The sequence below is a fragment of the Pagrus major genome, chromosome 16 (genome assembly GCF_040436345.1).
Source record: "Pagrus major chromosome 16, Pma_NU_1.0".
In the NCBI taxonomy this organism is placed as follows: Eukaryota; Metazoa; Chordata; class Actinopteri; order Spariformes; family Sparidae; genus Pagrus; species Pagrus major.
The window spans coordinates 24,886,352-24,911,076 of NC_133230.1; the positions used below are offsets into that span (position 1 = coordinate 24,886,352).

The 24,725-nt window shown below is 43.4% G+C and overlaps 1 protein-coding gene across 1 annotated transcript in view; it reads right to left on the reverse strand.

Annotated features, from left to right (window-relative positions):
• LOC141010716 (AT-rich interactive domain-containing protein 1B-like) overlaps positions 1 to 24,725 on the reverse strand; it is a 182,916-nt gene that overhangs the window by 114,759 nt on the left and 43,432 nt on the right. Inside the window, exons 3-4 of the mRNA XM_073483804.1 lie at positions 21,309 to 21,476; positions 6,459 to 6,563 (exon numbers count right to left, since the gene is read on the reverse strand). Coding sequence (XP_073339905.1) covers positions 6,459 to 6,563; positions 21,309 to 21,476 — 273 coding nt within the window. The remainder of the gene's footprint in view (positions 1 to 6,458; positions 6,564 to 21,308; positions 21,477 to 24,725) is intronic.

Consider the following 24,725-nt stretch of genomic DNA (forward strand, 5'->3'; position numbering starts at 1 on the left):
GCGAAAGAGTGTTTTTTCATACTAAAATTAAACCGAGTGAACCGGGGTGACGTCCAGCCACAATCCCCATCACATTTTAAGAACAGCGCCGCATGTAACACCTCGAAAGGACAAGCCAAACTGGTAAAACACGCAGTGTGTCACGTTCATTTACTGTGTACATCCAACATCCCGATACAGCAGCAGCAGCTTTCACACACTGCCACGCTGCTGACTGCCCGGCGGTGGAGCGGCGGGGACAGTTAGGAAGGTGTTTGTGTCCCTAAAAAACAAAAAAACACACTATAATACATAATGCATACACACGCAGATGCACATCTCGACACATGCACACATTTACCCACGCACACAGTCATCCCGGTTCCATTTACATCAACCATTTTTTTTACAGGATGCTTATGCAGAATCCTGCTTGTCACAGAAATACAGATCAGTGGTGTGTGTGTGCGTGTGTGTGTGCATGTGTGTGTCCTGAATTTGAACTACTTTTAAGCTTTGACAAAAGACACCATCCAGAGGAAGAGAACTGATGCGCAAAAAAATGATGTTGAGGGGAAACATTTCTCTCCTTCTAGGGTCAGTCCTCGCCATCCCTCTCCTCCTCCTCCTCCTCCTCCTCCTCCTCCCTTATCTCCCCCTCTGGCTCTCCTCCTCTGTAGGAGAGGCTGGTGGAGAGGCGCCAGTGGAACCTGACTGGTGTTTTCTTAACCAAGTTCATCCCTCTCCATTTCGCCCCCCTTTACTTTCAAATCATAAAGCCTGTCACACGTTGGGGGCGTACGCATGTGTAAGCATAGGGGTAGGCAAGTGTGTAAGAGTAGTGCTCAAACACACACATACACAGTTTAACTATCTACCCTTCACTCTACCGGGCTGGGCTTCAGTCAGCAAGCCTGTCAGGGGTGGTTGGGTATAAACATGGCCTCCTCCGCAGCTGAGGAGCTAACCCCCCCCCTTCCTCTCCCTCTCTGCTGCTCAGCCTTGTGTTACCAGTTCGCTTTAACAACCTACACTGGCCAGCACAGTTCCCAGTAGGTAGAACAGTGTGTAGCCATCACATTTTTGCCATAAGATACGACTAAAAGCCTTCAGGCAAAAAAAAAACTTTATTGATCCCCATAGGGAAATTCTCTTTTACTGTGTGTCTCCTCCACAGGGGATGAGGAGTGCAGTGTCAGCTCCAGAGGAGTGCTGGTAGGGATTCAGTGTCCTGCTAAAGGACACTTCAGCAGTCAACACGAAGGTTCACGCTTGGATCTCACTTGCTTCAGTGGACAACGCTTCAAACTGAACTTGCAGAGCTGCACACTAATGTGGTTTATAAAATTCAAGCTGAACTCCTATGTGGTTTTCAGAGACATTTAAGCAGATAAAATATTAAAAACAAGCTACAAGTGTTAAGAAAACGGCCTAATTGAAGTAAAATGATGGGAAAGTGTTCTCAGATGTGATCGCAGGTGAATTCTCCAGGTTAAGTACAAACGACCCTGAGAAATTTCAACCACAGACCAATTCCACTTCCTGTGCGTCTGTGTTTTCAAGCCGTGGGGGAACAAAATTGTGCGGGCCCCGGCAAAATAAAACACGTGTTCTCAGCTCTTGAGGATCAAAAAAAAAGGAAAAAAAAAAAAAACTACGAGTGAACATGAAACTGTGTGTGCGCGCTAAATGATTCATGAGGAGCAAACGAAAACAGGCTGGCATACAAGCGGAAAAATAGCCCGTCTGCATTTTAGATGAAGCCGGGGTCCTCTGACTCGCTGTGTCATGATATCTGGGTCTGCGGTGACACAGGCCGGAGGTGAAAACACCAATTATGTGTTTGTGAGGAAGCACATTGAAGGAGAGTGTGAAAGATTGTGCAAAAATCTTAAATCATACAGCGAATTATGGACTACCAAGGCGTAAAGTGACAGGAATCAATTGCTTTTACTCATATTTGAGGCTGGCGTCACCATGAACATTCCCCCTGTACCTCGGAGTGTGAGGCTGGCTTCAGATTAGCTGTCCTATTCTCAGAGCAGCTATGCGTTCATAGCAGTGGCAGGGAGCTGCTGTGGCCTTCAGTGCTGCTGTCTGTTTCTAAGAATAGGCGGCAGGGTCCAGAGAACATCTCGTCTCTGAGTCTCTCTCCCCCACCTACCCTTCTTTTCTCGATGCAAAAATACATCCCAAGTATCAAGCACTTAAATACATACAAAAATATGATAAGCAGGAATTATGTTCCTACATGGATAATGCACTCGGTGCGACTGCTAATGCATTTTGTCAGCGTAATTTGAATGGTCTCTTGAAATCTGATTTGCATCTTTGTATATTTTAAGCCATACGTCCAAAGCAATACAAGAGACATGTTTTCCTCCTTCCCTCTCTCCCCCATCACTCCCTCGTATGCCTTTGCTTTCTTGACTCCCTCTCTCCTCTCCCTTCCTCCCCCCCCTTGTGTGCACTAATGTGGAGGCTGAGTCTAACCCTGCTGGATGACATTACTCTGCGCTGCCTGCTGGCCTGTCTGCCTGCCTGGGGGACTCTAAAATAAAACACAGCAGTGTGGAGAGCCGGAGTGAGAGTGTGCGTACTGTATAGGCAGCCTGACTGACATGTTCCGAGCACACACGCACACCCGGGTGTGTGAAAAAGGCTCGCGGAGGACAGAACGCGTATCAAAGCGTGTGGCGCGTGCGTGTGTTTGAGCTCTGTGTATGCTGAGAGAGAGAGGAGGTGGTGGTGGTGGTGGGTGGGGTAGGAGGCCTCTCCAGCTGTGTCCTGTCAATCATTCATGACCTAACATTGGAAAAAGCGAGGAGGGCAAGGTGGACAGGAGTGAGAGGGAAGAGACGGCGAGGGAGAGATAGTGTTTCTGAATTTTCCTTTTTGTCTGATGGAAAATAAGTCAAGGAGGGGCAAATGAGCACTGAAAGACATACAAAAATATTTTTGTCTGTGTGTGTGTGTGTGTGTGTGAGAGAGACAGTGTGTGTGTGTGTGTGTGTGTGTGTGTGTGTGTGTGTGTGTGTGTGTGTGTGTGTGTATGTGTGCTAGTGTGAATAACATGCTTCTGCCGGAACCCCATAGCCTGAATTCAACATCCCTCACCCTGAACAAGTGACAAAAAGATAACCACGTTTCACTTCACCGCTTCACGCCCTCTCTCTCTCTCTCTCTCTTACTCATTCTTTTTCTCATCCTGCTCTTCACCCCTCCTCCCCTTCCTTCCTTCCTCACCTCACCCTCCCACCCCCAGCTCTCTCTCTCTCTCTCTCTCTCTCTCTCTCTCTATCCCCCTCTCTCTCTGTCTTTCCACATGGCTGGCCATCCTCTTCCATGTCCCAGAGGATGGGAGGCTGTGCGGCAGCTTGGCAGGCTGTCAGGGGAGCGCCGGAGAGCAGGGAACATGTAGTGACTGGAACGGGTTGGGGGGGGGAGAGGAGGTGTGTGTGTGTGTGTGTGAGGGGGGGTATTGGGTACGAAAAAGTGCTGGCTCCCTCCTCACCTCACTGTGGCACTGGAAGAACTGGCTCTGCTTAGTGACGTTAGGCAAAAGATGCAAAGGGCTGAGGGCGCTAAAGAGAGGAGGTAAACACAGAGCTCTCACTCCTGCCTCTATTTTCAGAAACGTCACCGCCGCACAGCACGAGATAACAAGGCAGCAGTCGGCATGTCATCCTGTGACAATCGTGCAGCCCTGCACTCTAACACCCTGTCAGTAACCGACATGACATGTCACCTTTTTTGACCCATAATTGCCACACCTGTTGTGGGAAAATTAAGGTAATTTTAAAAACTCAACTGTTTCATCACATGGGACAAATGAACAGTTAGGACGAAAAAGTTTTGTCAAAAGTTACCAACTTTGGTTGGAGATGGAAACTGCATTTTAAATTATTTTCTTACATTTCACACGAACGTAAAGCAGGAAGGAATACTTGTGTAACTTTTTGCATACATTTACTTTTACGTTTTTTATCCTCATCCCGGTGTGATTTTAAACTTGATCACTTGATAAGTATGGAACATTACAAAAATAGGATTAAGGACTATTTGAGCAATGGATGTCCTCTCCTGTGACTGAACTCTGGCAAATTCACTGTCCTGATGTAATTCATTGATTGTTTCAAGTCAGTTGCCTTGTTTCTTTAATGTGAAACTTTTTATGCTTCTGTCTTGGCCAGGACTCCCTTGTAAAAGAGATTCTGAATCTCAGTGGAAATATTCCTAAGATAAAAGGGCTAGAAAACATATGGTCACAACTGCCAACCTTCTGCTACAAAGTTTCACTATGGAGTGGTTCCTCTTCTCAATAGATTATCTTTGCTTTGGCTCCTGACCTGACTATTGTGTACGACTGGAGGAACAGGCTGAGCTAGACCACAGCAAGTCTGAAGGGACTAAAAATACTGCAAGAGGAAAACTGTAGTGTAAATGTTAACCCTATATAGAAAATTACTTTGTGAATGCAAGGTAAAAATGATTGTCGCTGGTAAACATTAAAGGAAATCCTGACTACAGAAGCTACAAGGCAAATTTTTTTTTTTTTTTTTTAGCAGATTAGATGCTAAAACTGAAACGTATACAAGGAAAACACCACTTATTTATCCATTCATTGTACTGGGAACCACTGTGACCATCATGCTTTGTGTCGCATGAACATTAAAATTAGTCCCAAAGCTACATGGAAATGTAGATAGATGGTCAGTGCTAACAAGCTAGTCCTGAGCACTCGCTTTGTGTTTTTCTAATTGGAGCATTTAAGTGATCAACGATAAGGAATACAAGATATGCTCTGTCTCCATTACATTACATTTTAACAGACCCAAGGGGCAACTGTGACTTGCATTTGTTATAAGTTACTAAAGCACTTTTTCCCTTTGGTCTCCCTTCAAAAATCCCGCCACATCACATAGCACAGCAGACTCGTCCCAAAACAACAACATGACACTTTCGCCGACCCGCGCTCCCTCCCTCCTGACAGAGAGAAAGGGGGGAAAAAAAGATGACAGCAGCTTTAGATCTGACATCAAACGCCGGCGAGAGAGTGAGAAAGAGAGAGGGGGAGAGGAGGAAAAAAAAACGGTTACATCTCTGCCGTGACAGCTTGCTGGAAGAGCCTGGCGAACGCAGAGCGATTTCTCTCTCATTCTCTCCCCCTTCTATCTATCCATCTCTCCCTCTCTGTGTCTCTCTCTCATCAAAACTTGCCGCCGATTAGGATCTCGGCGAGCCACGCGCTTTGGATGGGATGTGAAAACACACGGAGAACCCAAGGGGTAAAACGCCAGGATTAAAGTGGCGAGGGAACGTGGGGTGATAGTGGTTGTGGTTCAAATAAATCGGCCCCCGCGACTGCAGTGGCTCCTCGCCTCGCCTTGCTCTCTAGCTCCGGATTCACACACTGATACATCAAGGCCAGTTCTCAATTATAGCACGAGGGGGGAAAAAAAACGCTTTTATGATGCTACTTTAGAAGGAAAGACACAGGAAAAGAGAAGGGGGGTACGGAGTGTGGAAGAATGAAAATTACAGAGAAAAGGGAGAAATGCCAAGATAAAGCAGATGACATACTACTAGTATGTTATGGAAGAAAAAAGTCACAGAAAGAGTGTGTGACTCTGTGTGTGTGTGTGTGTGTGTGTGTGTGCATGAGAGAGAGAAAGACTCACTTAGAAAACTGACAGATAAATCAGAAGAAAAGCAGAAGGAAGTGTCTGTGCGTGTTGAAAGACAGAGGAACGACCAGCGAACACAGGCTTTAAACCTATCAGTTTATGGAAAATATTATGGCTTAATTTCAGTTCATACACTTAATTTAGCTTTTCTTGCAGTTTATTCCTCCACTCCCGAGGCTGTTCCAAAGTATCTGGTAAATTAAACGGCACACACCTCAAGCAGTGCCAATATTTGCCACCATTTGCAAATGCCTATTTATTCTATTCTTGAAAGTGCTGAGGAGCTGTGAGGGGAGAAATGATATCTAGCGAGTAAAAAGCGATTAGTTTAGCCAAAAGAAGTGGAGCAGCCCACATCTCTCTCCGCTCACAGATCAGCCTGGCCTCAGCATTCCTCAATTACTCCTCCAGTCAACCTGCTTAACGATTTTTTAGCTCGCCTAAATGCCAAACGCGTGTGGGTTTGAGTGTGTGCGTGCATTAGCGAGAATGTCTGTGTCCGTGCATATGCTTTCTTGTGCATGTGGGTGTACGTGTGAGTGAGTGCATGATGCCTAGGCCGCGGGTTCACGCACGTGGCCTTTTTGCCTTCGGCGTGGACGGCAGTCAAAATACAGACGTAAGCTCTGATATAAGCAGTCAAATCAGCGTCTCCCATGAGGGAGAGCCAAAGAGGCGGGTCGTGCTTACAACTGAATGTTCGACTGTGAGCTACAGCAGAGCCTTTTCCCTATTGTGTAATGCTGTATGTGTCGATCAGTGATACTTTGTGCAGAACTGTCAGTCACTCACCGGCAGACTGGACGGGCGGTCATGGGAGACGCCATCCTCATTGTTGGCCTTCCCAGAGTTCCCTGGGGCAGGACCCCTGGTGCCGTAGGTCTCCTGCTGGGCCTCCTAGAAAGTACCACAGAGAGCCATTTAGCTCTATAATCGATAAATTCAAATGATTTATTTTACGGTATACCGCCTATTATTTAGAGCTCTGAAGAGGATATAAATTAGGAAATCACTAATGCTGTAAATCATTTGTTTTGGCAGTAAGGGGCAAAAAAAAAAAAAAAGGAAATTACAGGGTTTAATGCAGTAAAATGTGCTCGAGGTAATTTCAAAACACTGACATTACTGTGTCCTCTGTCTATGAATAATAAGTTCATGGTTTAACTGCCTCCAGAATATACTTTCCATAAGTCTTTGATGTACAAATTTAAAGCATTCTTGCTAAAAGAATGTGTGTTTATGTATATGTACATAAGAAAAATCAAATTGTTTTGATTTTTGGATTATTTTTCTTGCAAATATTGGTCATGGCATGGATTCAAAAGTGCAGTATCCTTGGAGTAAGGAGACATATAATAATTTTATTTCAGGTTACTGCTAGAATAGGTTTACATACTTCAATGCTCAAAAAACGAGTCTGTCTTCTCATACTGTCCACAGCTGCAGCGCTGATTTCCCCTCTGTTTGAGACACTCTGTTTTAGTTCCTGTCTCTTTAAGGCCCCACCACCTGAATTTCCAGTCTGCTCTGATTGGTCAGCTCACACGCGCTTGAGCCAGCACCGCTAACGATGCCTCAGGTTGGCTCTGTTGTGTTTTCAGCTTCCATTTAGCTTCACTTTGACCGTGAATATAGGCATAAATTATGCAAATGTATGACATGGTGACATAGCGTGATGTCAGAAAGTCACGGAATTAAAGGCGGGACTACTGATGAGGCGTTTCAGGAGCAGCGTCTTCGGTGGGAGAGAGGAGCTCCCGTTAGCGCAGACTTTTAGCTTTTTAACTTCCAAGACCTTTTACATCAGCAAGAACCTATATAACCCACTGAAGCAAAGTAATAAACTGGAAAAGCATAATAGGTCTCCTTTAAAATCATTGCTATTCCTGCTAGACGCTAGTTATGTAACGACGCAGGCAACAACACTCTTCTGTTATGATGAAAATTGTCTAAATGTGTGCGACGGAGATTAAGGGAATGGGATGGACTGTTGAGAGGGTCTCAGGTTTATAGGGCTGCAATAAACACTCTGATTCTCAGTTAGATCAAGTCACAACACAAAGAGCCACGTCGCACAAGGGAACACAAACACACACGCACACTCTTATACAGTACATGCAGACTGAAAAACATCCAAATGCGCACCCATCAGCGCACCGTACCCGCCAATTCATTTCAACCAAATCCCGGCCTAACCACCCACTAATCCTTGAAACGTACACACACACATACAAATACACACCAGTACGCACGCTCAGTCCTATTGTTCAATCTAAGTCATTTTCGTTCCCTCTGTAATCACAAGCCTATCTAGTGTAAACCAATTTTCTCCCCATTGTCGGAGGTGTTGCCCTCTCCCTCTCCCTCCCTCTATATCTCTCCCTCCTTCCCTCTCCCTCTTCCTTTCATTCACCATGGAGGTCGTTCCTCCATCATGTTAAGCGTCTGCAGCACAATAGCAACTTGTTAAAGAGCTCTGAGTGGAAGGATTAGTGATAACTGATCGGCGAGACGCGGCGAGAGATCACACGCGAGTGCTTGCACACACAACATACGTACGCGCAGCCACACGTTTATGTCTCACACACACAGACACATAAAGGGTATGTTCAGGTTTTTACTATCAAAATCCATTTTTCCCCACAGTTTGATTTCTTATCTGTTGTGTGATTATACTGTAGTAGGTGGGCAATATCCCTGTCAGCTGGGTGATATAATTTTATAGCCGAAGATTATCCTTCACAGCAAGAGATGTATCATGTGAAATGGATCTATTATTAGAGCATTAAATGGGTCGTAATTTGTGCATCCGGGGCTGAGTGATACCATTTCTGTACTTTTTTTTACATTCTTTATGAAATCTGATATTAGGTTTTATGCACCCTCTATATGTAGCTGTAAAGTTACTCTATGCACACAGTTTGCATGCTGCATTAGCAGCAGTGCACACACACTCACGCAGAGCCAAGAAGTTAATGTATTCATTCATCCATTATTAAGAAAAGGTAATGTAATGACCTTAAATGCCCTAGAGTGCTCCCTTCATGTCCACATTTCAATTATTAGCCAATTAAATCACTGAAGCACCAATTCTAAAAATATAGAACATTTTAAATATCTTTATGTTTCCTAAAATGCCAATCATTCCATTTTTGTAGGCATGTGGTGGAAAGTACTACCCTCAACATAAGATGAATCCATAACTCTTGCTTTGTTAGTGTCATGCTTCAACCACTGATTTACTGTAAAGCCATGGGTCCCTATAGCCGTGGTCCTAAATCTGGTCCTGCAGTCCCTAGTCTCTAGTCTAGTCTCTAGTCTAGCATTAGATCCTTGAATATGTTCCAAATCTTCTTCTTGAGCTCTCTCCCTAACTTAGGATGAACTATTACCACAATTTCAGTTTTCTTAGCTAATAGATAGAGAATAAAGGCATGTCAGCAAAATTATGTTTTGTAATAGCATTCTGACGGAAAATAAAAAAAGTTTCACGTTGCAAATTGTGTTACTGTGTAGACTTAGCACCCTATATAACCTGGCTGAGCCCATATAAAGCCATTCATTATGAAAGTAAGGCAGTTAGGCCTACAACTTCAAGCAGTTTCAAGCAGTTTTCAAACCTTGAAAACCACAAATTAATATTCAAGGATTTCCAGTACCTGTATGAACCCTGGAATAAAAATTCTACCAGTGCACAATGAAGTAACACTAAACATACACAGGTTCTTATTTAGAAGAAAATAAAATGAAAATCACACATTTATTGCTGTGTTAATCAATATTATCTTCAACTGCACATTATTATGTTTATTTTCTCATTCATACCATCGAATATAAATAAATAAAGCTCAACTACTTTTTCATGGTTATTCAAATAATAATCATCATGAAAATGGACCAAATAAATGGAACCTCAAACCATAATCTTGCCACAATAGCTTCCTTATTCCTTTCATAGCCTCAAACCTAAAAACCAGCGACATCCCCTTAACCACGTCTAAAAGCCAGAGGGGAAACCCTGTTCACCCAGATGTGGTTCAATCGCTGGATCACATATCATCCCATAAGTGGGTGGGTGCAGAGAGACACTTAACAACAGGAGTGCAGTGAAGAACGGAGGCGCTATTTTAAAAACAAAGCCATGCTAGTTTCCTCGTCAGGGCCCTGGGCAAGCCCTGTGTTTGTGTGCACAGCCCCCGTGTTTATCAATGGGCGCCTGGATGCACGCCAAACGTCAGGCTTTTATTACATCGGTCGGAAGTGATTCGTTTGAAGCAGAAACCAGCGTTACACACAAATACACCTCCACAGGTAAATAAAGGAGAGGCAGCTTTCTGAGCAGTGGACACAGTGACACGTGCACAGTTCAGTTCACAGACCAAAATGCACACATGGACAGATAGCTGCTCAGACAGTGAAATGAGAACAGAAGAGAAGCTGCTGACCCAAGTCCAATATTTACTCAGGCATATGAGTCTGTAGTGCGTGCATGCGTGCGTGCGTGTGTGTGTATGTGTGTGTGTGTACTCCAGGGGATTTCCGTTTTAAGTGGGTCAAAGTGAGGTTAGCCTCATACTACTGTTTACACTCACGTTCTTACATCATCACTGTCAACTGTAATATGGACAGAGAGGGTGAGAGAGAGAGGGAAACAGGCTCTGGGAGGAGGGAGGGCAGAAAGAAAGAGATGCTGGGAGAGAGATACAGAGGGCGAGATGCAGAAAGAGATAGAGGAGGAGAAAAAGAAGAGCCAGGAAAGCACAATGATGGAGAGAGAAGATGAAGACAGGGGAAGAAAAAAGTGAAAAAAGACTAGAAAAAGCGAGAACGAGAGAACATCAGAGGCAAATGAAGGAGTGCTGCGAGTGCATCCTTTCATTTGAGTTTTTTCCAGTCCATTGTCTCAAAATCCCATTTCCCAGCTAATTTAGAAGCTTCTAAAATACACTCCACTCCATACCTTAAGCCTTAGGCCACAGCTAATCCTGTCTTCACACACACACGCGCGCACACACACACATACGCGCACACACACAGAGACACGCTCATTCATCCTCCGTGCTTTTCAAAAGACTTCATCTTGGCATAGTAGAAACGAATGAAGGATATTGAAGGCAAGCGTTTGAAGTACATGAGGGAATGCAGGAATCAAACTGTGAGTTAAATGCTATTAGACAGCTGTGTGGAGAGGCAGTGTAATATTAGATTTGATTGAATAGATGACTGCTGAATGTGGTGTAATATATAGAGCCGGAGAGGCTTTATGCGGACGTAAATCAATATTGCGGCACCATGTTAATCCCAGCCACTCAGGAGCGGGAGTCGACCGGGAAGTGGGAAATGTTCGGAAAAGCAGAAAAACACGGCGATTGCTTGGGATGTGAGACTTGCAGGTACCTGCTTTCAAAAGTAGTCTTGTAATTTCATCTTTTGTACTGTGTCAGTGTGATGGCAGACTTTCTTAATTTCTTGGAAAGGGTCAAAGGTCAGATCCTAGAGCTCGCGTTTTAGCCCTTCAGTTTAAGAGAAATCTAGGCCACAACGCCGCCTCAAACACTGATTCAAACTGTGACACACAATTTGACACTTTCTTTCTTTTCCCGCTCACACCTAATTAAAGAACATTGTCCCAGCTCTTTTTTGCCTGGTTTGCACTGCACACTTTCTAGCGCTGTTTTTTCAAGCAGGGAGCAACAAGGGGAAATGTTGCTTTGCCGGTGTGAGTTTCATCGCCTCGGAAAACAAGAAACGGAACGGGCATGACAGCGAGCAAAGCACATTTGATGCCACCCCACCTCACACAACAGAAAGCAGCGAGAGCGAAATTCACAGCCATTACGTTAAGATGATTTTGGCTGACGTCTGCCTCGATCTCGTTTTTGTAGAGAACAGCATGAAAAAGATGTGGATTACTTTAAACTACACTTTTCAAAAATGTTAACATGCTTGCTTTTAAATCCTTTTTTCCACCGCCATTGTTTGCTCAGGGCTATCTTGCTTTTATAGGCTTTGTGTGCAGATGTAGGTGTTTTCGTCACATGTTGGCTCTTGCTTTACTACATTTCTCAGCATCTTCTACTCACATCTATTTTGTGTTATCTTAATTATATTTGCTTTTATTTTTGGCCCAACATCTGTCGCATCACACCACCTCCTTTTCTCTCCTCTTTTTCCTTTCTGTCCATACCCTCTCCCCATTAAAGGCACAGTATGTAAGAATTGGCCACCTGTCAAATTCATATCTAAAAAAGAATAGGAAGCAGTATATCACTAGAGTTACTGCTAACTGCTGCAAACTGTACTTACCATTAGCTAGGTAGCTCAGTTAGCTGTGCAGCTAGTGGGGGAAGTGTTGGTGTTTAAACCACTAGCGCAGGAGCTTTGGACTGGGAAGCACCGGGGCTAGCTGGTTAGCATGCTAGCTTCAGTAGATAGCTCTGCAACACAATACAAAGCTGTCCTAAAATTTGATAATTTTAGTTGTGTCATCTAACATTCTCAGCTAAAATTCTTACATATTGCACCTTTAGTCTCTTGCTTTCTCTCACACTCTATCCTCTTCCCCATCACCCTCTCCATCTTCCTCATCGAGACTGCCTCCACCCCTCTCTCCTCCTCCATCCATCCCTCCCTGTCTCCAGCCGCTCTCCTCATGACTACCAAATGAATTAGTCATCCCCCCGTTTTCCCCTGCACCTTGGCAGATGCACATCTCCACAAAATCTGACGCTAATGCCATTAATATTCATTAAAAATTAAGCTTAATTGCGTGTCTTTAGGAGAGAGGCCCATAACCCCCCCGCACTCCTAACACACCGCCTCACCATACACACACGCATGCACACACACGCGCCATGAACCCCAGCGCACCCCCTGCCACAGTACCCCGAGGACTAGGAGCCTCCGGTGTCCACTGGGAAAGACCTTAAGAAGCACATACACACACCCACTCATACAGAGAGAGATACTGTGATTGAAGGGTCAGACAGTGGTGTGAAGTGAGGAGGTGTGTTTCCGTGTTTCTGCTGTATCTCAACTATGTTTGTATCCGCCACGCTAACAGACATGTAAGATACAGCCTCTACATATCAGACAGAGGCGGAGGAGGGAAGCATCCATATTCAACATCCTGCATTGATTTACACACACACACGCACACACACACACACACACACACACACACACACACACACACACACACACACACACACACACAAACGGCTGGTTCAGACTTGCAGATATGCGCACACACTCCCACCAATCAGACTGACTGAACTATAATTGAAGCAACAATCAGCAGTGAGAGCGAGCTGCACCGCGCTCTGAGAAATGTGACAAATCAACATTTGGTTATGATTTGCTTGTCTTCCATGTTTTCTTGACTCTTAAATCTCTTGATCCATTTTTGAATATTTGGAAAACATTCGCAGTTACATTCTGATTATGTCAGAAATATATTATAGAGCAGACCCACAACCGTCTCCTGCAACGGCCTTTAAAAAGCGGTGTGTTGGTTGGACTCAATGCAAATGACAGGCATTTATTCCAGGGTACAGCCTATTATTATCATCACGGCAAAGGTGACCATTAGAATGGAAACGGCTGTTGTATGTGCATACTTGGACGCGAGGATGCCTGTGTGTGTATGCCTATATATCCGTGAGCTCTGTGTCCCTGAGTGTGTGTGTATGTGTGTGTCCAGCCTATCTTAATGGGTCCATTTGTAGCAGGGCCTGTTCTAGTGCCGTGTCCTTCAGATTGGATTCTATCTCAGCAATCCCCCTGACCTTTAGCACAAAGAGACTACAAGAGAGGACCAAAGCTCTGACACAGGACACACACACACACACAGCCGGTGCACACACACACGCAGCCAAAAGCAAGCATTCATTCTTGCCTATGTAAACAGAAATGCACATGCACACGTGCAGACACACACTGGTGCGTGTGCAGGCCGTGCGCACATACAAGGGATGATGTCAGATGTAGCTAGCAGTGTTAGCCGCAGATGCCGTAGCCAGGGCTTTCATTCCCATTACTCTACACAGGCTAATCAAATAGGAGCCAGTCTTTGTACCATCTTCACTTCACACACTCTTCGCAAGTCACCACCACCCCCATCCGCCCATTCACTTCAATTGCTTTGGCTCGCTGTTAAAGAGGACATCCACCCAAACTGGTGTACACCCACATGACTTTTGCTGAAGCACGGCGGAACAATAGCAGTGTGTTGGCGAACTCGACTTTGACTGTGACATGTTTTTTTTTTTTTCCTGGTGGTGTTTTCTCTTTCTCTCTGTCTGTGAAGTCTGTATCCAGGAACAAATGTAGCGGCATTTCCTAACAAATGGCAGCTAAATGAGGCCCCTAGGGTGCTGTGCCGCTAACTACCGGGCCCCTTTTTTTCCCGAGCCATTATGATTGTCCTAACCGTTCCAAAAACACCTCTCCCGTCCTCGTTCATTTGCATTTGAATTGCGGCTCGGCTGTACAAAAACAAACATAAATCAAAAAAGGGGGAAAAAAAGAAGAAAAAAAAAACAGTGGCGGATTCTAGTCGAGCAATTAGCGAGTGTCAGTCAACGCAAGAGGTAAAAAACACACTAAATTAAAAACATTGTCTCAAACACAGGCGGACACACTATCACACACACATGCTCACAGACACAAAACCTTGCTGGCATATACAGTATATATATATATATTTTTTCAATTTTATCATTTAGTTTTTGCCTGAAAACTCATCAAGCTTAAGTGCTCGTCAGCTGCGGCCAATCGGAGTGCGGCAGGCCCAGGGTTGCCGTGGCGATACGCGGGGACATTTAGAGGACTCCGATAAACTCTGCCATTTAAAAGGTTATGACAATTAACGCGGCTCTCCGCAAATTACCACTGCCAGACCTTTACCCACGGACGTCTCTCTCTCCCTCTTATCACCCGGCACCCAGCCTCACTCTCTCTCCCTCTACCTCCTCCTCTCTCTCTCGCCATATGCCCTCCATTTCCACAGCCTGTCCTCCCTCCATCCCTCGCTCCCTCCCTCTTCCTGTCCACCCCCTTCCCAGCCAGCAGCACTTTTATTATCCTGTTAATTAACAGAGTTCTTCACTTAATATTCAAATGGTGACCAATTAATGACATTGAACTTTGGGCGCCCCACCCACCCACCCACACACAGTGCCCCCTACACACGCACACATACACACACACACACACACAATCATTCTCCTCCACTCTCACCGCCACATCTCATTCACTCTCTCTTCACACACACTCCTTCCTGCCTCTCATTTCCTCCTTGTCCCCTCAACTTCCCTTCCTGTCCCTCCACCTTGTCGCCGAGGTGAGCTCCCATTTCCGTGTGAGAGAGTGTGTGTGTGTGTATGTGTGTGTGCATTGGGGGGCAGGCACAGTGATCGAGGCAGCAGAGCAAGTATACAGCGAGGGGGTAATAAAGCCAGGGGGGGCAGGCCGCAGAAAGGCTCGACGGCCTTTTAATTAACCTGGTGTGATTAAAAGCGGGGGTGGGGGAGGGTGGGAGAAAGGGCCTGCTGCTGCAGTCGGTTGGGGGTGAGGGGGTGACAGACAGGAAATAGGAAATGGCACAGTGCTACTAGTGGAAAGTAAAGGACCCAGACGATATGTTAGTGTAGGAGCACCCGATGGTCCGCTTAGTGTTGAGAATAGTAGGGTTGCAGAAGTGTCAACACCTCATGTTAAAATGATTCAAAAATCTGCATTCAATAGCATCGCCAGTACCAAAGCTATAAAAAAAAACAGATCTACAATAAGGTTTTCAACCCAAAGTATGACAGATAAATGTGTTTGGTATGTGTTCAGGGATTTTTTTTGAAAAATAAATCCTTTCATGTGGGCACACAACTTTTTTTTCTCCATTTGATGTGGTATCAAAAGAGGTTTTGAGTATTGTATCGAAGTTTTAAATTCTGGTATTGCGGCCGCTTTACATAGAATGGGCATAATGACAAAAAAAAAATCATTTTTAAATTAAAAATTCAACTCAGCTCAGTAAAAGACATTGTCACACAGCTGAAAACTGGACTATCTTTATTTTTTTTTTCGCTTTAGAAACCCTGACATATTGAAGATACATGCTTTTCACAGGATGACAGCAACTCACTCCAGTCTCAAATCTTAAATATATATCGATATCAGAATCTTTTTCTCCCTAATATTGGTATTTGTATCAGCCCTCCAAAAAACTGCATATCACTCAGGCAATACTCATGAACATCACTAAGCAGCATCTACAACCACTGACTCAGCCTCCTGCCGTATAGGTCCCTGTAAAGTGAGCTTGTCTCCTCCAATCAGCTGAGAGCTCCTCTATGCCACAGCGCCGCTCCCCAGAGCCTACTCTCTGACAGGAAGAGGAAATAGTTAAAGGCCAATAGAGGAAATGACCGGTGGGATCAGTTTCACACAAGAGAGTGGATAGGAGGGTTTTATTGTGCTGGGAGTAAATGTCACAGGGAATGACTTCCTTCTTCAAAGACCAGCAGTCAAATTCCAACAACTCTACTATACACCCACTCAGGGGCATACTCACCATACAGTTTATTTTATGCGAAAACATTGCAAAGATGTATTCTGTTACATGTAATGACTCTCTGAACATAAATTTAACACACTGTTTCTTGGTGAAAAATTAAATAGAGGGTCCCGATCAAAGCCAGCAGCATGTTCCTCTCACAACATTATGAGTTTAAGTCTGGCAGCGGGCCAAGGTTGCCTTTCACCTCCTTCCTCTCTACCCCCCTCAGTCTCCCCTGTCACACTCCAGTGTATACTACCCAATAAAGCAAACATACTATAAAAAATCATCTCCAAAATTCTTGAAATTACAGCTCTCTCATTTCCGTTTTTATGAGGCAGAAAGTATTAAGACAGTAACAAAATATCATGCTCTTCATCTGTTTTGTGTCAACTGTAATACGGCCAGGGGAGAGGAAGAAAGGGCACGGATTTTCTCTTTTTAAGTGATTTGTCTTGCGCTGTAATTGAAGCCAACAATCAGACCAAAAACATTAGGGTCCTGATATTTAGACTGTCTTCCAAATATATACTTCTAGATTCCTAACCTATGAGCTTAATTTTTTTTTTTCCACAAAGCAGAAATCATTTTTATTGCAATTTTATTGATTATTGAGTTTATTGATTCAACAGCATTTGGTGGGAAGTGACATGCAAACATACAAATATCAAACTGAATAGTATATGAGGTCAAAAAAACTCCTCAACCTATTAAGTTGAAGTATATATCAGAGTGGTTTTGAGAATTACAACACACAACCATCAATTTAAAAATATCTGGCGTTGTCAGCACTCAAAAACCACCAACAAACCACCCACATTTATTTTTTTTCCAAAGCCTACTTCTTCATTGATGTGATATTAAATATTTTTTGTATTTTTTCGTATCAGCCTTGATGTCTTTGAAATGTCTTTTTAGCCGGCTTCGCTCTTTGCAATCAGATGAGGTCACAGCAGTGCAATAGACTCAAAAGAAAGACGGCATTTTCGCTTCGATTTGTTACAAAACCAGCTAATAGCGGTCGGTTGCAGAGCAAATTCTATGTCAAAGGCAGCTGGAATGGTTCCATCAACTGGAGGATGTCCTCTGGCTAGGGTTAATGGGAGTGGAGTGGGGGGAAAGGAACTGCGAAGAGCGCCGGAAGAACAAAATAAAGAACTTTTCAGCTTGGATTTCTCCGAGTGATGCAGGGTCAAAAAACAGGGGTCAAAACCACAATGACGTCCTAATCTGGCGTGTGCTTGCAATTGTGTGTATGTGTGTGCGTGTAATCCGCTCCGTGCGGCTCACATCATGTCTCATTTCAGCCCAGAATCACAGAGAAAGGTCACCGTTTGACCTTTTCACAGCTCGGAATTGCTACAGCGCAGTGGGCTGATTAGTGTACACACAGACACACACATACAAAAAACTGACACAAAGACGCACACTCGCTCAGAACAGGAGAAAAGCACACCAAATCCTCGACTTGTAATCTTGGACAGCTGCACTGTGTAAGTTTTATTTCCAGACATGTTTACTCTTGGATCCAAAATCAAAGACATGGAGCTAGTATCTTTGTGATTTAAATGTATTCTGGTATTTTCTGGCATTCTTTCCCTTGCTAAATTACTCTCTCACTCAATCGATGGACAATTAACTTTGTCTTAATGCCACCGCACAGACTTGTTTTTGTTTTTGTGTAAAATGTCATGTTTTTTAATGATCAATATTGTGTATTTTCGGTAATTACTTGAACATAAACTCTTGAAATAAAGTGAGTGCTTGGACCTGGTTTTTGCACTTGTTACACAAGAAAGAACTGAGTGCAAAAAAACCCATTTCAAGGGAGCCTATTAGCCTATTACCAGCAATAAATTTCCATTTACACATAGCGTATATGTCTTCTCTTGTTTCAGATGAATTGGACTGCGAGTTGGAAAGAGTGTCCTTTAACTGTGCTTGTCCATTAATAGCCGGGTTTCTTGTTAAAGCTCATTTCCCACATGGAGTATGGGAGCTGGGAGCTTATTAGTGGACAGAAAGAGTGGATTTAGTTAGTTCCATCCGTAGTTTGATGGCGAGTAGACAGGAGCAAGGAGGAGTTGGCGTATCGCCTGCTGTGTTGCTCGGAAATAAAATGCTGTGTAGCTCCGACACATAGGAAGGATTTCTAGATTAAAGGTGAAGACAGCGGGATGCGACATCGATGTAATGGCTGCTGAAGGTATTGTGGCTTTTATGCAGCGCTAACAAGCGTCTGTGCTGATTGAAACATTTTCCCTTACAATACGTGCATTTATACAGTAAAAATGAGAAACAGAAGAAAACCAGCTCCCTGGTCATCACAGCAGTCGGCATAGCAGCACATGTGAAACAAGGCTTTGGCCAATCAAAGTGCTTGGGCAGAACTACCTAGTTTATAAATGCCAGCAAGGGTCAATTGCCGCCACATCATCAGCGATGATGAAAACACACCATTACTGTCACAAAATGTCAAGGTGGCCATGGATCTCAGCCTCTCCTAGTTAGAGTGAATAATGTTTGTTCAGTAGGCTGCATGGTCTGTGTGTGTGTGTATGTGTGTGTGTATGTGTGTCAGCATGTTAAGTGAGGAAACAAGAGTAAGTGCTTTTTCAGTGTGAGACAATAGGCACGCTGGCTGAAATGTTCACTCAGAATGAAAATTACTATGCTAAGACTAACGATTTCCTTTTTTGACAACGTGCTTTTGTGTTCACAATGGCTTTTTGCTTGGCTATTTATCTTGGTGTGCTCAATATTCAAGGCTGTCTAAAAGAAGGTTTAACTACATCTCAGTAAATCACAGTGTAACTACCTAGACAGACGCAACGACACCACTGCCAAATGGCATCAACTAGTGCAGATGCTAAATAAGTCTATTCCCATTTGTGAACTACTAATGGCTGATATGGTGTCTGGGCCAAAATAAAGGATGCTTTGTGAAAATAGTGCTGTCTCTGCTGCCCTGTGCTGATATTTGCTGAGATTAAATGGTTCTGCGTAGCACATTTTTCTTTGTGTATCCTGTTCTGTGCTGTGTTTTATGTAGTCTATACAGTTCTGTCCTGTAAAGATGAGCTGTCCGTGTGAATATCTTCATTAATATCACTCGCTGTTGATTTGTTCTGTAGTGGCAGAGGTACGGATCAGTCATGTAGAAAAGTAGCAATCAATCTAATGCCATTTAAAGGTCCAGTGTGTAGGATGTTGTGGCATCTACACTGTAATTATCTACTTTACCTGGTAATTCTTGGGTAATCGGTCGTTTTTAAAATTTACAGTGTGGCAGTGTGTTTGTAGATTGCAACCAACTGAACATCCCTCGCTTTACTCTCTCCTACGGTGGCCACTAAAAACGCGTAAAACACGAAAGGCCCGCTTGGTAGACTACGTGGAAGAGGACCCGTCCCCTGTGTAGACGTAAAAGGCTCATATTCCTTTTCTAGATCCCCCTAAACCCCATATACTGGACCTTTAAAGTACTGCTTCAAATTACTTAGTACTTTACTTACTTGGTATTAGAAGCTAAACAGTACCAATAATAACTTTTGAAATTGTGGATGTGTGAATGCGTCAGTAGCATTTTAGTACTGTAGCTGGCCCACATGGTGCTTCACTGACTACTTTATATGCTCTTAAGTCTTTAACGAGCACATTTTGTTAAAAAAAAAATCTACTGTCCTATTGTAATCTATTCTTTAAAGGAAGTGTTAACTACATGTATATATGTACTGTTTTCCTCTGAAATATAGAGTGGAAGTTAAGTTTAAGTTTTCACATAATTACATAATAAAATTTGTACGCTGTTCCAATCCCTCCTATGAACCACACTGCGGTTCTCTTGTTTGCAATGCTGTGAATTAGGATTTTAATTGAGTGAAATCAGGTATTTTTACATGTAATTATAATGAATATCAAAATCAAACTAAAAATTAGATATGGACTAATATAGCCGATATATAATTAAAACATGCCTGTCTCAGCCCTGATACTGATCTTGTACAATGGCCCAAGGCATCCCTGCTTAACTCGTCTGTCTTTTCCTGTTCTGGTTCATCCTGTCTTCTCCTTTCCCTCCCTGTTCTGTCTGATCTTCCCCTTCCTGTCCAGTTCTGTGGTACTGTAATCTTTCCCGTCTTGCACTGTTCTTTCTCCTTCCCCGTTTTGTTCTGCTCTGTTGTGATCCAGGGCAGGGCTGTTGGCCAGAGTCACTCCACACAGGCTGATAGATCTCTCTAGCTGCAGAGTGGATGGGAAACACATGGGCAGCCTTCACTCAACTCAAAAACAACTGCTTGAACCCAGCTTCCCAATGGAAAAACTTCTACAGAACATCATGCTGGAACTTGGCAGGACAAGTCTAGATACATAACTGTGGAACAGGCCCTTTGTTGTACTAAGGACTGGGTTTGCACAGGCTGGTTTAATGTACAATATATGTTTCTACACTATGACTGACTGAATATTACATTCAAATGTCCCGTTCTTGTTAAGTGTGTGTACAGTATGTGTGTGTGTGTGTGTGTGTGTGTGTGTGCTGAAAGAGGGCGAGAATATTAAAATAGAGAGAAACACGGAGAGTGAGATTTACCTAAAATACCTCACATGAATAATGCAAGGGAATAATATGACCCATACACCAGGCATGTTGGACCACCAACACACCGCACTATCGTTTACACACAAACACACACACGCACACACAGACAGTTTATCCCTTAAGATGATCTCGCCAATCCCAGCACTGCTAAAATATTAAAATAGAACCCATGGAAAAAGATTTGGATGCAATCCCTTTCCTGCTGATATTTCAAATTTCATTCTTCATCTGATATGTGACATCTGCGTATCTGATGTGTAACTGATATATGTATTCATATATATTTATTGAGTTATGGTAATCATTTCCAGTTTTGCTCATGGCGTGCAAAGGGGATTTTGGTTGCAGCTGAATCTCTTGGCTAATTTCTCCACACAGGAAACAGCGCAGTGGGTGTCTGGTTCTGCATGTGATGAGTTAATGTGTGTGTTTGTGTGTGTGTGTGTGTGCGTGTGTGTGTGTGTGTGTGTGCGCGCATTGGTACCTGTTGTGGCGGTGGTCGAGGCTGCAGGTAGGGGCTCTGGGTTGGGCCTGGAGGGGTCTGCTGAGGGGGGCTGAAGTACGAAGGGGTTCCCTGCTGCCCCGCCTGCTGCTGCTGCTGCTGCTGCTGGCTGTAACCCCCCATGCCCTGCTGGCCATATGGCGCCACCTGCTGAAACGAGCAATCACACAACAATTAGGGCGGAGATATTAAGTATGGAGTCATAAGAGTGCCAGAAAAAACGATGACGAAATAAATGAGGAAACATAAGGAGGATTAAAAAGAGAATAAATAAGTAAATGTGGAAATACGAAAATAAATCTAGAAAGAATAAATTGCTAAATAAAAAAAATTGTAAGTCTGTAGAGTGCATACCTCCGCCAAGGCCAAACATGCCCCTTTAATTTAATCAAGCCAAATCCAATATCAAACTTAACCATAAATAACCATAATTCATCAAGATCCATGCATTGTTCCCTGAAAAATTAACAAAAATTACAAAAAAAAAGGCTCTATCTTGCAATGTTAAAGAAAATGCCTGATTCCATCCAGAAGTTAACAGTTTCTAGTCTGGGCCGAGACCCATTCTCCATTCAGTAGTTTTGGCACAATCCTGCTCTTAAACCAACCAACCAACAAACGGACACAGGTAAATAAGATAACCTCCTTGGGTAAATAGGTAAATATAAATAGGTAGGTAAATATAAAGGGAAATAAAAGCATAAATAAATGTGGTAATAAAAATAACCAAATGTGAAATAATAAATAAATAAGCATTTTCATTTATTTGTTTATCTATTTCTGTGTGTATTTATTCATATTATTATTTTATATTCTGTTAAGTTGATATTAGTTTTTTTTATTGTTTTATTTATTGTTTATTTTTTCTTTATATATTTTTTATGGCACTCCGATGACTCCATATAAGAGAGACTGTCAGGTGCAATTAGTAGTCACTCACATTCACATGAAACAGAAGAGTCTTCTGGCCTACAGTCCTCTAGACTGATGAAAAATAAAAAACAAAACATCCCTCGTGGGCCCGCACAAACTGGCCTCTATCCATTTCCCACTTCATCTGATTGTCCCTCAGCTGAAGTTCTTAATTTAGCTCAGACCAGGCTGACACCCGTCTCCCAGCAGTCCTCTCTGCCTAATGAACTCGCACTGCAGAGAAGTCTAACTTTATGTCCTCTGGCTTGCCAAATGCATCCTTCTCTCTACATTATCTCCGTCTCGGTCAGCTCACAGATGGGATGAGGTGTGTTGGATATTACTGCTGGACCGTCCCAGGCCGTAACCCTAATGAGGGACACATGGATGAGCGGGGGCATTCCAGAGCAGAGCAGTTTAAAAAAAAAAAAAAAAAAAAACTTGCGAGGGCGAAGCCACGCCAAGTGCCGATGCTGCATTACACGGTGGTTATGAGAGCGAATGTGAACAGGGAGTATGTGTAACAAGCTGGCACCAATACAAATGTAGTCTAAATCCCTCCTTGTCGTTTGTTATGACTACAGACAGCGCCAGGTGCTCCTCGCTCCTCTAAGGATTTCCTATGGAGGCTGGGGTTTTCTCATTCACACAGACACACACACACATGCTCACACAAAATCCAAGTACAGACTATTAAACAACATTTACGACCGCTGGTGAAGCACTTTGACAGCACTTTTCATGTCATATTTTTCCCCCCATCATGTCATGTTGCTGTTTTATTCAGTGACAACCATAAGTGCCACCGCAAACTCATCAAACAAGCACACAGGCTGTAATTTTGGGCACGTGTAAAGCTCACAGTCCACCTCCAGCCTTTTGCCCTGAGCCTTAAACTTGAAATGTCCCTTTAAATCTTCTCAAGCAAGCTTGGCAAAGTAAAACCCTCTCTATTACTCTCACTCTGAGTGATTTATATCTCATATGATAGTATTATAGGGACTCCGACGTGACGTAACCACTACACTACATTACGGTCTTGTCTGATCAAAAGCAAAGCGCGTAACATCCAGAGTTGTAGTTTTACTGGGACTGTTATGAGTGAGAGAACCCACTCATAAAAGCCCTGTTAAAACTGATGGCTGGTGTAAAATATAGTGAAAAGTGATCTGGCTGCAGAGGGCAAGGGGATATTAAAACGTTTGAAATAGTTTTGAAGAGTAACTTCCTTTGAGTGGGTGTTGAAAAAGAAATCTTCTCTCGACACCGGCAGAAGCTTTTTGACTCTCTGAATAGAGATGATTGGACAATGTGGAATACTTTTCACTTCAATGGAAATCTGATTAGAAAGGACAGGTCTGCGTGTGTGTGTGTGCAGTGTGTGGTGTGTGTGTGCACAGTGTGTGAGTGTCATTAGGCCGATGAGACAGACAGACAGGGTGAGATCAGTCTAGCTGGCAGAGAGGTTAATAGCATGGCCCTGCTCATGCCAACAGCACCAGTGGATTCATTACTGCAAGCCAGGGCAACACACACACACACACACACAAATGCATGCACGCACAGACACTGTGTCACTTACAGACATAGCACTCACATACCGATGTACTCAAATGAATGCACATGAATTCTTGTTGTCTGTATGTAGGGATTTGTTAAAGAAAGACAAACAAATACTCTCTCCCTCTCTCTCACACACACGCACAAACACAAACACACACACACACACACACACACACACACACATCATTAGATGCGGATCAAAGCCACTCTGATAAAAAAGTAGAATCCAGTGATCAGCGATGACAGGCTGGTGTAACACAGTGGGTCTCAACTGGAACACTACTGTTGTGGAATTGGCGAGGATTAGGTCGCCATGCAGATCGAGACCAGACAACCGTGGGTGGGTTCCTGTCTTAGACACGTACAATGACAGGCAGACAGACAGATAGGGCGAGACAGTGACAGATAGAAAGGGGTATAGATAGATACCACATAGGCGGAGTGAGAGACAAATCACACAAAAAAGGGTGAACAGAGATCTTTAGGTTTGTGCCTCCACAAAATCCTCTTGGTGCTATAAATATAACCCTGTTACAAGGCATGAAAAGCAAATGAATAAATGATAAACTACACTGGTTTCTGTTGTCTTTAAAATTGCCAGTTTGAATTGCTGAGATTTTATATGTAAAAATACACCTGGGACACAGCTAGCGAGCACGCTGAAAGCGATAACACACCGACGTTACATCTGCTGTCTCTCTTTGCTATGAATCGGGAGAAAGCATCCCGTGACTGACTAGATGGGTAAAAATAAGTATGTAGAGCTGATTGAATAATGTCATGTCATGTGATTCTTATTTCCTGGATTTCCAAGTATGTTAAATTATTGGTATTGCTAGTAATTACTATCATTAATGAATGGTACTAGTTAAATAACCTGTAGTTAATAGTTATTTTACTGTTGACAATGAAATGCTTTATAAA